The sequence below is a fragment of the Zingiber officinale genome, chromosome 2B, assembly GCF_018446385.1.
Source record: "Zingiber officinale cultivar Zhangliang chromosome 2B, Zo_v1.1, whole genome shotgun sequence".
NCBI classification, from domain to species: domain Eukaryota; kingdom Viridiplantae; phylum Streptophyta; class Magnoliopsida; order Zingiberales; family Zingiberaceae; genus Zingiber; species Zingiber officinale.
This window is the reverse complement of record NC_055989.1, coordinates 143,934,372-143,948,837: the sequence shown is the minus strand read 5'-3', so window position 1 is coordinate 143,948,837 and position 14,466 is coordinate 143,934,372. Positions and strand designations below refer to the sequence as shown.

The window sequence follows — 14,466 nt, the reverse complement described above, 5'->3', positions numbered from 1 at the left end:
CTAATATCAAACCCAATATAAATTTGATATTTTCCCATATTAGATTCATACATTGAAAAAATAACATGAGATTTAAGAAGTTGGCGGGAAGGATAGAATGAAAATAACACTGTTGTTGATGCGTTCTAAAAAAATTCATAGAACTAGAAGAACTATTCCTATTGGATGAAATGATAAAAGAGTATCCTGAAACATATATCCAAAAACCTCATATAGGAATATACAAGGAAGCATGCAATGAAAGTTTTGAAATTAAGGTATTTCCTTGTATAAATAAGTTTAGTTTATTATTATTATTATTATTATTTTTAAAAAGTCATATCTATCTAAATTATTTTTGCCAAAATATAAAATAACTTACAAGATGTGAATAAGTTAAAATACTAAATAAAATACAAAGATAATTTTTTTTCACGAATTAAATTAACACCAAACCTTCTAGTAATTTACTGATATTTATGGATCAATATAATTAAAAGTATGCCTAAATTCAATAAATAAATAAATAAAAATAAAAAGGTTTAAATTACGGAGAACTAAATGAAAGGTCCTCGTTATACTCAATTCGGGAGAAGGACAGTCGGGTTCGCTTCACGCGCAGCCGAAGGTCGGCTATTTAAGGCCTCCGGCGTCTGCTCTGCTCAATCCTCCCGATCGCCGATCTCCGATCTCCTCTTTGATCTCACTCCCAACCCTAATCGCCTTCTTGCTCTCTCTCTCTTCCGATGCCGTAGCAATCCCCTGCTCCTGCCATGGATGCCGCCGCTAGGGCTTCCGCCGCTGCCTTCCCCGCGGCGCCTTCCACTTCTGCTGCTGCCTCCGCCGCCCCGCCTCCGCTAGCTCCGTCGCTGCCGACGCCGCCCCCGGCTGCGGCGGTGGCCCCGTCCTCTTCCGCTGCCGTCTCCCTGCAGAAAGAGCCGGCGCCTAGTGGCGGGGACCAGAGGCTTCGGTTCTCGGTGACCCTCAAGCCTGGGGAGACCACCATTGTGTCCTGGAAGCGGTTGCTTAAGGAAAACGGTAAGGGGCAAGGAGATCCTCCCGTTGCTGGTCCTGCTGACCGGCCACCCGCTGCGCAGCCCGGAGAAGTCGCTGCGGTAGGGTTTCCTTGATCTCACTACTACTTTCCAAGTGCTGCTTCTCGGGCTAATTATCCTGCTTAGGGTTTGCCTGGTTTGCGAATTGCTTTCCTCGCTGTTGTGATTTATGCTTTTGGTTTTGCCGACTCAATTAGTTTGCAATGCGCTACTTTCAACTGTGACGTGCATTTTATCCAGTTTAAATTTGTTCGAAAATTTGGATGCTTGTTACTTATTTAGTATTTAATTATGTATAAATTTAGTTTATTGTTTGTGGGATAATCAGCCTTCTGCGGAAGATCCAAAAGATGCAGTTCCACCTCCGAATCGTTTTAGTGCGGTTATAGAGAAGATTGAACGCCTTTACGTGGTATGAAGTGCTTCTTACATTCAAGTTCCTTCTTGTGTGGTTTGTTTAGATTTTAATGAAATCATATTCTCCATTCTGTTACACTCTGGTTAATGGCTTGATAAATGTAAGTTTGTTGACCTAGGGAAATGAAAGCAGTGATGAAGAACTTGATGATATCCCAGATGATGATCAATATGACACGGAGGATTCCTTTATTGATGATACGGAATTGGTTAGTGACACTTATCTATCTAAAAATGCTATTTCCATAGTTAGCAATGAGATCTCACCATCACTTCTTTTCATTCCTATCTTTGTTATTTTTCAAATAATTGTTGCACCATGAATACGTGAAAAATTTCTCTTTTTTGGTTTTTTTTCGTTCTGTTCTATAATTGAATAACTGGATTTTTTTTTGATATAAAACCAGTAGATTTTGGTTCTAATTTAATTTCTTATAGTTTGAATCCAAATTTAATATAGTCTAGGCGATCTAACGCGCCAGCTAGTATTGGTATTGGCTATTTTTCCATTGAACAAGTGTCATGCCATCCTCAAAGTAATTGTACGGGGAGAATATATGGAGGCTATCATGTTCAATTACATGTTTTAAGAAGTGGTCTATGCTACTGCATATGCACTTGAAAGAAATAATAATTGGATTGAGATTGATAGATCTAATTTAGGAAAAAAAAAAAAAAAACTTCCTGAGCTAAGGTAACCAAGGAGGGACTCCCTCTAGAAGACTAACAATTATGCATATGAGCATATAAAGTTTGAAGCATTACCACTCTTTGTTCCATCTCTCGGAACATTGTATTACATATGTGGACCTTATTTCCATTTTGTTACCGATTATGTGCTTGGTGTGCATAAGCCCTTAAAGATTCCTGAAATCATATCAGAATATGCACAATTAGTGTCAAATCTTATTAATGTACTCTATGATTTTATAGTCCTCCACACAGAATATGCATTATGGCTACTTCTCATCTGCATATCTTCTAAAGCGTTGCTACAAAAGTCATATATTAGATGATTAATGTCTAAATTGAGAGATATTAGTTTAAAAAAAATGTGGAACTGCCACAGCACCCTCCCCCCTAACTTGTTTTATGATTTTATTGATTGATTTGAAGTTTACCCCAGACCCTTCCCTCTATGTTATCCTTCAAGATCTATTTTCAAGTGCTAGAGTACTTAGTTGAAATCTGAATTAATATGTTCTATGATGTGAAAAAACACAATTTTTTTTTGTTAGTGATTCTCTTCAGTAACATTTCTGCAAATATCAAGATGAATGCCGTCCACCATTGCTTGGGATCAAGTTGGTGTCGCCAAAGATTGACGCTTATGATACCCACTTATAGAAGTAGCTTGTCTCGATGCTGAGATGATAGTAAAAATTCCTTATACTAGGTTGATTAGTCTGGTTCAAGTCAAATTTCAATTTTTCTAATTTTACTAGAATATATACTAATTTTTCTGGAATTCATAAAAACACGTGTCTATGAAAAAAATGATGATCCCAACTAATCGTATCAGAGTTTGTGAGAAGGAACATTTCTTGAGATTGACATTTAATGAAAAGCTATGTATATTTCAAGTCATGTTTGTGTATGTCTTATGAAGATGCCATTAGAGTAGACTATCAACCTTTTCCTATAAAGGAGCTTAGATTCATTGTGCTTATTAATGTGTTTAGAGTGTTTGAGACTCACGAATTCGAAGGGAAGCACTACCCATTCATACAACTCTGATAATGTTCTAAAAACATCTTCCATTTGTCATTAATCTTCATTTTGATTGGTTGATCTATCGGAGAGCCATTGTGATACTATCATTAGAACTATGAAGTCTAGGTAGGCGAATGTTCACTTTTGTTGATAGCTCTATTGTCGATGCACATTGTCCTTAAATCATCCTATTTTGGGTTCAATGGTACCAAAACAACACGAGCCCTTCCCTCAAGTCATTTGTCTTGTGATTTAATTTTAACTAGTTCTTGTAGGTTTATTTGAATGTTTAATACTTGCAAACCTGAAACAATATCTATTGCATGTCAAACCATTCAAAAAGAAGTAGGACATTAGGCAACTGATAGGGGGACCGAACTGGTCAACATCTTAGACACTGCACATACTAAGTGCTCATCTAAACTGTGACCACTTGCACCTGGTCAATGCGATGTTCAACCAACCATCTATCTTCTCGATTGTGATTGATGGCAATTCTCAGCCTATGATGAATGAGTCCCAACATGATGGACATATGTTTGTCTTTCCATTTATTAGGAGGCCCTGACTGGCAGCATATATCCTGAGCAGAAATTGAGCTAGCACCTACCTAACGTCTGGCAGCCAAGTTGTGTTTGTATGCATTGCTTGTTCCCTTTAAGTTCTGGATCGGAAGGTGCATCAAAGATTGTCTTCCATCTTGCATTTGATTAATGATGCCTTTAATTCTGTTTTCTTCTTTTTGCTGGTTTAACATTGAAAGATTATATTGAATATGCTGTTTTTTGCAGGATGAATACTTTCAAGTAGACAAAATGTCAACAAAACATAATGGATATTTTGTAAACAAAGGAAAATTAGAGCAAATGTAAGCTTCTGCCACATAATTCGTTTTTCCTTGGTATTTGTTTACTTTATTTGCCATATTTAAAACAACTGTTTTGTTTTATGTTCTCTAAATATATCTTTTATTTAAAGTCATCTCTGGTGTGACTGCTGTTGTCTATAATTTCAATCAAGTATTATAGTTTTTGGCCATTGTGTTATCTGCAGCAATGAAATCCGAAATTGCAACTTTAACCAACATTCTTGTGTGATTATATATATATATATATAAACTTATTTATTCTTAACTGATGCAATAACAAAACAAACCCTCAAACCCTTAAATTACATTGAAAATTGAGACAAAATTGATGAAGCACTGGAAAGCAGAGTACAAAAAATGTCACAATAATCCTAAACTGAAATATTAACATGGATATGTATAGAATGTTGGATATAATCCTAAACTGAAATATCAATGCAGGACTGAACTTGCTACACCATAATTCTATTAATACTAATACTTCTTAACAGTTATACTTAAGCATTTGAATATAATTTAGAATCTACAACTAGTTAGCTTTTCGTGAATTTCCTTGGTATGGTTGACTGCATAATATTGGCAGCTGCTTTGAACTATTCTAGTATGTATTTAAAATGGAAATGTTTTCAAATCTGTGAACGTTGTTGCTGCAAATTCTTTTCTAATTTGTAAGCCTCTTGTCATTTTTTTAATGCTTGTCTTGGGACAATTTTTATATTATTGCATTATCCTTTTCAAGGGAGGCTGCTAATAGTGACGTTAATCCAACATGTGGTGGTTTTTTTAGCTAAGATATTATGGTCTTTCTGATTTATCTGCTCTTTTCTTGGGTGTTACCTTTGTTAGCCATTTATCTCAAGAAACACAGAAAATGGTAGAATATATTCCTAAAATGGTCTCTTCTATCTGAAATTTCTTGAAACTTGATTTATGAAGTGACAGTATTATTCATTGGCTTTGTTGCCTATAGTGAAATTCAATGAATGTTTAAGTTTTTCTGGATCGTAAATTAAATAATAATTTCACAAGATTTTTGCTATGATTTTCTCTGCAAACAGTGAGTCTAGCTTGTCGCCTAAAGAGGTGCCCAAAAAAAGGAGAAGAAAAGATACTCCCAAGCTGCATGGTGATGGTAGTCATGCCATTGTTTCTGATAACCCACCAAATGCTGGCAATGTGCGAGCTAAAGATGCTGCTAGGAGTGGTTCAGTGGTGGGAAGGAAATTAAATCCTGCAAAAGTTTATGCATCATATGGTGGACATTACAATGAGGAAGGAAGATCTTTAAAATATAGATCAAAAGCCACTACAGCTGTCAGTAAAAGGAAATCTGCTGATTTCACCATGCCAGAAGAACAATCAACCATGAGACTACCATACAAAGACATTTTGTCTACACCTTCTGAGTTGAAGGATTTTGATAAGCATAAAGCAGGTGCTGGAGCTACTCACAGGTCGAGAACCAGTGATTCGTTAGATCAAGCATTTCGTGACAAAGTTCAAGTAGATTTTCACTCAAAAAAGCTGCACAACGGTGAAACTAGGGAAGCATCTACAAAGGTTAGGCGTGTCGATAGATACAGTACCAGTGATGCCTTTTCCATGAATTCCCCTGGGAGTTCATATCCTGTACATTCAACGGTTAGTTCTCTGCGCTTTGGTGTTTGTTGTATTAGATAATGAACATCATTTCAGCTTTCGATGACTTGGGTTTATCTGACTTTTATATTTGCCATGAACCTTCACATCTGATCTGAATCTGAACCCTGTTCACAGTGATCCTATGGGCAGAAGGGAGTGTCTCCTACAAAATAAAACTGTTAGTAGTTTTGTTTTTTTTTGAAAAAAAAAACATTGAGCCTTCGTAAAGTACGACCTCCTAATCTTTTGGTAATGCATCTGCTAACATTTGGTAATTTTAAGAGCATGTCCATTTGACTTAGCAATCTACCTATTTCAAAACTAGTTTTTTTTTTTTAAAACAAAGATTTCCTTTTAAAAAAATGAAAAGTTAATGCTCTGATATATTAAATAAAAATGATTTAAATTCACATTCATAAACCATAGGATTTGTAGAATTGAAAGTTGAAATTTATTATCTTGGTGGAGTACACCAAGTGAAATTTGCATGGTGAAATCAGCAGATGAAAATGTTGATTGTTCTTCTGACATGGTAGATGAACATTCACGCTCAATCAACCATGAGACTACCATATAAAGAGATTTTCACCATATTCAGAAGAACAATCAACCATGAGACTACCATATAAATCTGCTAACATTTCTCTCTACACAAACATGGACATGGTGAAATCTGCACTTAAGAGCATTTGTTCTAACTGGTTCTTTAAGATGGAGTACCAATTTTCATCTTTTACACAAAGGATCCCGAAACTAGTTTTCTGTGGGAATTAACTTGACATTTATGAATAGGTAAATTAGTTACATGATTAGTTGTTATTATGTAGTTAGAATACCACTTACTGGATGAAGAACTCTAGAGTATCTCTATCTGCTGTAAAAGTTTGGTGAATCAGCGAGTTAGGGAAAGATAAGTAGATAAATGCCTTAATTTTTTTTTTGCTACCTTCTTTCCCCATTAAAGGATCACGGTCTTGCTAAGATCTCGTTAAATATATATTCATAGTGAACAGAATTTCTTAAAGATTAATTATTTTGCACACCAGCAATTCCAACAAGTGATCATGCTGCCAATGGATCTTCACCTTTAGTTTCAGTAAAAAAATTGTCTCATTTGCAACTGGTTACTAGTTATCTTTTACATTGTTTCAGTGCATCTTTACTGATGCAATTACTTAAGACTAGTTGAAGATATTTTGAGTTTTGATTGTCGTTATTGTCCCTGCTGCTATTCTGTAGAGTGTCTGCTATGTGTTATTTGTGGCTGGAGATATATTTGATATATCTAATTCATTTTCTTTGCTTTGCTATTTGTTGATGTATTGCAGCAGCAATCATCCTCAAGGGCAAGAGAAGGTTCTTCTGTTAGACCTAAAGGTACAACACTTGAAAGGGCTATTCGTGACCTCGAAATGATAGTGGCTGAATGTAAATCTTCTGAACCCTATATTGCTTTTTTTTTTTGAACTTCAAGAAGCCTCCTTTCCATTATTTTTGTTTTGATAATTGGTTTGAAAACTCTCTGTAGGTAGACCACCAACCCTTGTTGTTCAAGATGCAGATCCTGCGTTCCAAAGCATCAAGAGGAGGCTTCCCCAGCCAGTCAAACAGAAGCTTGCTAAAGTAGCTCGATTATCGGTATTATTGTTGAATGAACTTATTCTCATTACCTTGTAGATGTCTCCACTGCTACTTAAGATAAAAACATCAACATTCAACTGTTTTCCTATGTATGTGGAACTTATACTGAGATTTTACAAAATTTTGTTTAATATGTTTTGATTTTTGAGTGGGCATATGGGATTTAGTGGTTTTTGGCTAGGAGAATGGGACTTCTCTGAATTCCTTAGTTCATATACCAAATGTGGTTCTGTATCGAAAAGAACATAGTTCAATATATGTGTTAAATGCTAATAGGACAGTAAATGTTTTTTTTTTCTTTTCTGTAAGCTAATTTATGGCTTTGCTAGAAAACACAAAAGTATTGTCATATAAAACTTTGGTTATTTAATAGTTATGATCAGAGTTTTAAATACCTTTATGTGGCACACACAACCAGACACCATGTAGCATTATGGCCAATCTCCAAGACATGGAACACCTCGGGATGGCCGGCTCTAGCTCTAAAACAATGATGGAATTTCTTCCAACAAGCCATACCATGTGGCAATCTACCACCCAAATACCAACTCGGCTATGCCCGTGGGGGTTTCCAACAATCCATACCAACACTTGGTATGAGCGTTGACATTGAAACCAATATTGTTTCAGCCATTCATCAATTTTGGCACTTAAACCAATATCATTTTGTCCATTCACCAAAATTGGCAGCTGAACCAATATCATTTTGTCCATTCAACAATATTGGCACCTAAACTGACATCATGATGGCCATTCACCAACATGCCACCTAAATTTTGGCTGTGACTGCTAGCCATCATAGTTCTTAATTGCTCTTTAATGCTTTATATAATAGTATTATTGATAGGAATGCCCAGTAATGTTTCTTTGTCTTTTATAAGCTGCAAAGCTACCAAAAGATTGTTCATGGAACATGAAGGGATAAATTACAATGCCCAGTAATGTTTCCTCTTCATGCAGTATTGTTTTCTTCCTCTTCCTATCTTCATTTGCATTGCCAGTAGATTCAAAATCAGAAACAAGTAGTAGTCAGCATTAAATTTCCTATTGTCTATCTTACAGTGTATTTCAAATCTAATGATCACACTTTTTGCTTGTGATCTGAACCTTTTTTTGTTCATGAATAATGATCACACTTCATTTATATTTTGCTATTAAACAGTAATTATCTAATGTTACATATTTAAGATGAACAAACTATTTTGAGTTGGAATTTTAGCCTATTTTATAACTTTTAATTTATTCTTATGATTTAAACAATGATTCATGATAATCATTATTAAATGAGGCTTGGTCGTGTTTGTCTCAATTATATGGTTTGGACTATATATTGATTTCATCCATCCCTTGAGCTATTTGCAAAGCTATATCATCACAACCATTACAGATATGTTTCATGATACAGACTAACATTAGATAACCTTGAGTAACTGGAAGAAGAAAAAGGTTTCTTGCAATTTTTTGATGATACAATATTTGTGGGTCTGACTAAATTGATGCTTACCAAATGTTTCATGATACCTATTGTTGTTTTCTTTATAAAACTGATGAGCCAATTGGTACCAGCCACATCTGCTAACACATGATTGAATGCCAACACATGAACAACATTTTGGCACTTTTCTCTGACTCTTATGCATTTCTTTTCTTGTTTACCTATGAATTATATGAAATGCTAAGTTATGCTTACCAAATTCTTTTTCACATCTGTATTAGCAGTAACCAAAAAAAATTCACCTTTTCTTAGGCAAGCCAAGGTAAAATCTCGGAAGATGAGTTGGTGGATCGACTTATGGGCATTCTAGGTCACCTAATGCAGCGCAAGACATTGAAGGTAACTTCTCTGAGAATTTAAATTATACTATTGAGTACTGTCAGGTACTATGATCCCCTTCATTTTTTTCTTATCCTTGTTTGTAGTCATGAGGGCTGATCTCACATATTTTTCAATTATACCAACATGTTATAGGGTGATGATAAATTGGCGATTCTAATTATTTCTTTTAATGTGTCTCCTGAAATTTGTTGGGATTGTCTGTGCTCATTATTCTCACTTTTCTTGATGCTTCAACCAGTTCAATGGAGCAGAAAATTAGTTCTGTTGTGTTGATGGAGTATGAATCTATGACTTACTATTTACCTAGTGTACTGAGATACCTTTATTAAATTAAAATAATGACTTCAAATTTCAGTACTTGTGTGATAACCATAAGCTTATTAATAACACATTCCATGCTAGAATTTCAATCTTTTGCTAGAATAATATAGTTCCAATATTGCGGACACCCGTCACTCTTTTCATTATTCTTAGTAGACACTCCAACCAATTCAGTGGAGTAGAAAATAGTTATGCCGCTCTTTGTTGACCGAACATAGATATGATTTATGATTTCCCTAGTCTAATGATATAGTTATGCCACTCTATGTTGACTAGATATAGTTATGACATTATTTCCCTAGTCCAATGATATACCTTTTATTAATTTAATATAATGGCTTTAAATTGCAGTACTTGTGTCATAACTACAAGAGGTAAAGTATCATTTTTTGCAGAAGTTTCAATCAAATAAGCTGGAATAGTGTAGTTTCAATATCATGTCATGCTTCAGCATGTTTCAAAGTGTGCTGAGATTAACTCAAACGTCTTTTAATTTTGTAATGTACTTCTTCTTAATTGTTTGCCTCTAAATATTAACCAATAACAATTAGATTGTGAATTGGAGCAATAAGGGATAAGCATTTAAGCAAGTATCTGACAATGCCTTACAAATACCACAATGAATATAGATTTGAGATTTGGTTCTTGTAGCATCCTATTGAATTCAACTCTAATTTTCTAACACTTGGATGAAGTAATGCTCCTATGATATCATATCTTGATTAATCATCGGGAGATAGAATTGGGAGATTAAGCTGGACTCGCAAAGTTGGAACTGGAGCATGCACAATATGAGATGGATGCATGTCAGTCTCTTTGATTAAAATGTCACTCTTCATTATTATTGTTGTTGGTTCTCCAATTGGTGATTTTTTTTTTTACTTCTGTTCCCCCTCTTTCTATAGTGTTTAATCTTTTCCTCATGACTAACTGATGAAATAAAAGGTTGTCATGAGAAGAGTGCTCTTGTCTTGGTCATTCAAAATGATACTGGACAAGGTAGACCCTATCTTTATTGGTACATCAAAACTATATCGACACGTACATCGCATTAACATACACGCGCTGACACAATAACAGTTTGGGTTAACAGTTGGAACAGCACATTTTCGCTGTGCCGACTGATATGGATTAACATTTGAAATAATGGATAGCCAAGAATACGCAAAATGATGAATAAATCAAGGCTCACAGTTGCAATAAACTACTACATGAATTTCTCATGGCTAGAAATTGTAATCGCAGCTATTTCGTGCTTCAATAACTAATCAATTCTGCTTCCATCTTAATATTTTGTTATTGGTTGGGAAGAGATTTATTCTGTAAATCAATAGTTTTATGGATGAATTCTTGTTAATGTATTTTTTTTAATACATTTTCTCTTTTTGATTGGTGGATATTTTTTGTGGTATATGTGCTGTAATGTTAATTCTTTTTCTTTCTAACATTTTATTAGAAAAATATGAGAACAATGGTTGAGGTAGGCAATTCAGCAAAACAGCAGAAAGCCGATAGATTCCAGCAAATAAAAAGGGAGGTTAATGAGATGGTCAGAGCACGTGTTTCTCAGTTGAGGCCCCAGGTAATAGTTAATTGATGGGCATGTAAATTTCTGAGATTGCATTTCATTTTTTATTATTCCATAGAGTTCATTGTGGGACAGATCCATAACCCCAAATTGTTGGGATTGGTGGCTTGTTATTGTTGCCTGTCATACTTTTTCATCAACCTGTGAGGCGAGAAATTTGACATATTATCAATGAATTTATTTCAGCTATTGCCTTTTCAGTTCTTATGTTGCATTTGCCTTTCAGTTGGCTGAGCAACAGGAAGGCTCATCGATTGACTTTAAGGAAATCAATAATGATGAAAAAAGAGCCCTGAAAGGAAAATACAGTATGGATTCCGCACTAGAAGACAAGATCTGCGAACTCTATGATTTGTATGTAGAGGTACCGATCACTGCTGATGTTTTGTTTCTTTTTATGATGAGATACAAGTTTTGGTACAAAATTTCTCTAATATACTAGGACAGAAATAGATAGTCTGACTCTGAGGGGACTACTTTAAGATTAGATATTGTCGGTGTCAGTTTTAGAGGAATTTTAAAAAGCCTGTGCTAGTAAGATTATTAACATATTGTTACATTATCCAGAGCAAGTTGAATAATCTAATAATCCATTTTTAGTCTGCACAAGGTTCGGGGTCTCAGTTTTGTGCCAGTGTGGTATTTCACTGGACAGAGAGTTCAAAGTTCCTACAAGTATACAAACAGTATGGGTTGTCACAGGTCTTTCCTGACCCGACCCATTCTGCCATGTCAATCCGGGCCCACACTTGACCTTACACTCGAACCAGTACATGCTGCAGATCTTGGGTTGCACAACTAGGATTCCAAGCTCCAAGTCAGGTATTGGATGCTGGGTTAATTGATAGTTTTTGACATTATTCATTTCAGGGAATGGACGAGGACAAAGGCCCTCAAAGCAGGAAGCTTTATTTAGAGGTAGTACTGAATGGTTACAATGACCGCTTGATTAGTTACTGGCTTGTTGATATTTCTTATTAGAAGTCTCTATATTTGTTGCTATTTTTAATTGTTATTTTTATATGCATCTTTATTCTAGGGAAGAGCTAATTATTGGATAAAATTTCTACATATATCCTTGTCATCTTGTTTCACCTTTGATGACTTTGATAATTATTATTATTATTATTATTATTATTATTGAAATGTTTGTTCTGCATCCCAGCTTGCAGAATTGTGGCCTAATGGTTACATGGATAATGTAGGCATTAAAGATGCCATTTACAGATCCAAAGAAAGGAAAAGAGCACTTTACAGGCATCATAAGGTCTTAATATCCCACCTATCTGTGACCTTAATTTTGCAAATTCTTTCATTAGCTGAACCATTTCTTAATTTATTAGAATGTTATTTATCTCTAACGAGCATGATTATGTTTCATTTAACACTTTGTATCCAAGTGTTATTACTTTGTAAATCCTTTTTTTTTTTTTTAAAAAAAAAAGAATGTTAGTAGATTTGGTAATATGCAGTTGTTTATTGATTTAGAGTCGCTGAAGCTGATATTCTCTTTGCCTGGAATTTATGATTAATTTTAGTGAAAATAAATATAAATTGAGAATAATGAATCTATCTTGAAGCTCAGTTCATTTGTTTCTTTCTAATTTTGATTCTTCAATAAGTACTGCTGTGTATGAAGTCATATGTTCGGTGAATCACATTTGTTAATTTGAATTACCAGGTTAATTCCACTATTAGTCCACATCTCGGACAAGATAAACTGAATTACACCTTCCAGTCATGTTGTATTGCAATTCTATTAGTATCCAGTTATAGAAAAGCTGGCTTCAGCTATTATTTTTTAATTCGTTCACTGATTAAGCGACATCAAAGTGCATCCTTCCAATACATTTTGTTGTTGCCAAATGCTGGTCATAGGGATGGAAGATGTTTTTGTTTGATCCATACATAAGATTCTCTTAGGTTCTGCAGTTGCTAGCAAATAGAGCTGCCGATTCACAGCATAGTTAGTGCCATGTGGTAATGGTGATGATAATTGAAAACATATTGGTTGAACGCATATGCTTGTAAATATTATCAATGTCCTTGTTATTGAAGTTTCTGAAGTCTCGCAAGTAATAAATAGTTTATAGGCAAGAATTGCCTGCTTAAATATACTGGCTGAAGAGCAGGAGGATATTTTTTGCCCTGATATGCATTGCGAAAATTCATGTTTATAGATAGATCATTTGATTACACCCACTGACTGGTTCGAAATCAATATAAATCTAATAACTAGACAGTAATATAATAAATTATTAGAAATAGCATTGTTTGTGCTTGCATCATTTCAATCCTACTCTTTCTGTTCCTATTGTACTTTTTTTGTTTTAAGCATGTGCCTAAAAATTGACATTCTTTCGCATTCTGCTCAGGTTCGCGACGAAGAGAGGATCAAAAGAAAAAAGTTGGCTTCTGCAATGAGAGCAGACGAGTCTAATCCAGCCTCAGCTTCTCAATTACGGAGTGTGCAAGAGAGGACACCTCCAGCCACTGATTCAGCTGCGAAGTACCTCCCGCCCACCAAGCTTGTTCCCAATCAAGTTGTCAGTTCAACCAGCGCATTTGTGGATTCGGCACAACCTTATACCGATCCTATCCAACCTGTATCGAAAAATCCTGACAAGACTAGAGGTGTCGACATGAGAACAAACCCTGAGGATGCGAAGAAAAAGCTAAAGAGGAAGGTGGAGTCCGAGTCAAGTGAGACTCGTGGTCATCCCGAGAGGCTCCCTTCTCAGCATGTCACGGAGAAACAGAAGTCCTTTAAGCATATGGATGACACAAATGCGAGTAACCAGCCTAAGCTGAACCTACTCGAATCATCTGGTGTTCCAAATCTTGACCAGGCAAGCTGATTTGCTAAAATAAGGTTTAGAAAGATCGAAAATTAGTTAAGATCCAAGTTGTTTTTTGTTCTTCTTGATTTTATAAACGTTTACTTTGGATGATAGCCCTCTTGCTATTGGCCCCCTACCCTACCATCGTAAAATCCCCCTGAACTACCATTCTATGTAAACTGCTGTCATGACTTAATCTCTTACCATGAGATAACAGATGATCCAAGCTGTGGTTCCCAATTTCGTACTATTTTAATATGTTTTTACAATTACAAAATGATCTTTTTACAAGAGGAGCATTGAATTTACTTGTTTGTGGTCAGCTCACTGCCTTTCTAGTTTTTTTATGCAATTTGTCTAGCTATTGTTTACTGGTAAAATGTTATGCTTCTACTATCGCCAATGTTTTTTTTAATGAAATTACTAATTGATAGAGTTTCTTAACGTGAATTGTACTAATTCGAACTCATAGGATTTTATTTTTGAAATTTATAGCAAATTCATAAAATAAAAATAGACAATGAAAATTATAAACCGAACTTGAATCGAGATTCATCGTCGCTTTC

General features: G+C 35.1%; 1 protein-coding gene across 2 annotated transcripts; it reads left to right on the top strand.

Moving 5' to 3' along the window:
* Nucleotides 1-548: 548 nt before the first annotated feature.
* Nucleotides 549-14,169, top strand: LOC122047566 (ubinuclein-1-like). Of its 2 annotated transcripts, none has more exons than XM_042608934.1 (13): nt 549-1,094; nt 1,363-1,446; nt 1,571-1,660; nt 3,956-4,032; nt 5,091-5,673; nt 7,005-7,101; nt 7,202-7,311; nt 9,062-9,148; nt 10,929-11,054; nt 11,287-11,424; nt 11,931-11,978; nt 12,226-12,327; nt 13,436-14,169. In XM_042608934.1, exons 1-13 carry the CDS (start codon nt 753-755, stop codon nt 13,916-13,918), a joined length of 2,367 nt encoding a protein of 788 aa, XP_042464868.1. In that variant the 5' UTR covers nt 549-752; the 3' UTR covers nt 13,919-14,169. The 2 variants fall into 2 exon arrangements, with proteins under 2 accessions (XP_042464868.1, XP_042464867.1); XM_042608933.1 differs by having other exon boundaries at nt 7,002-7,101.
* Nucleotides 14,170-14,466: the final 297 nt, after the last annotated feature.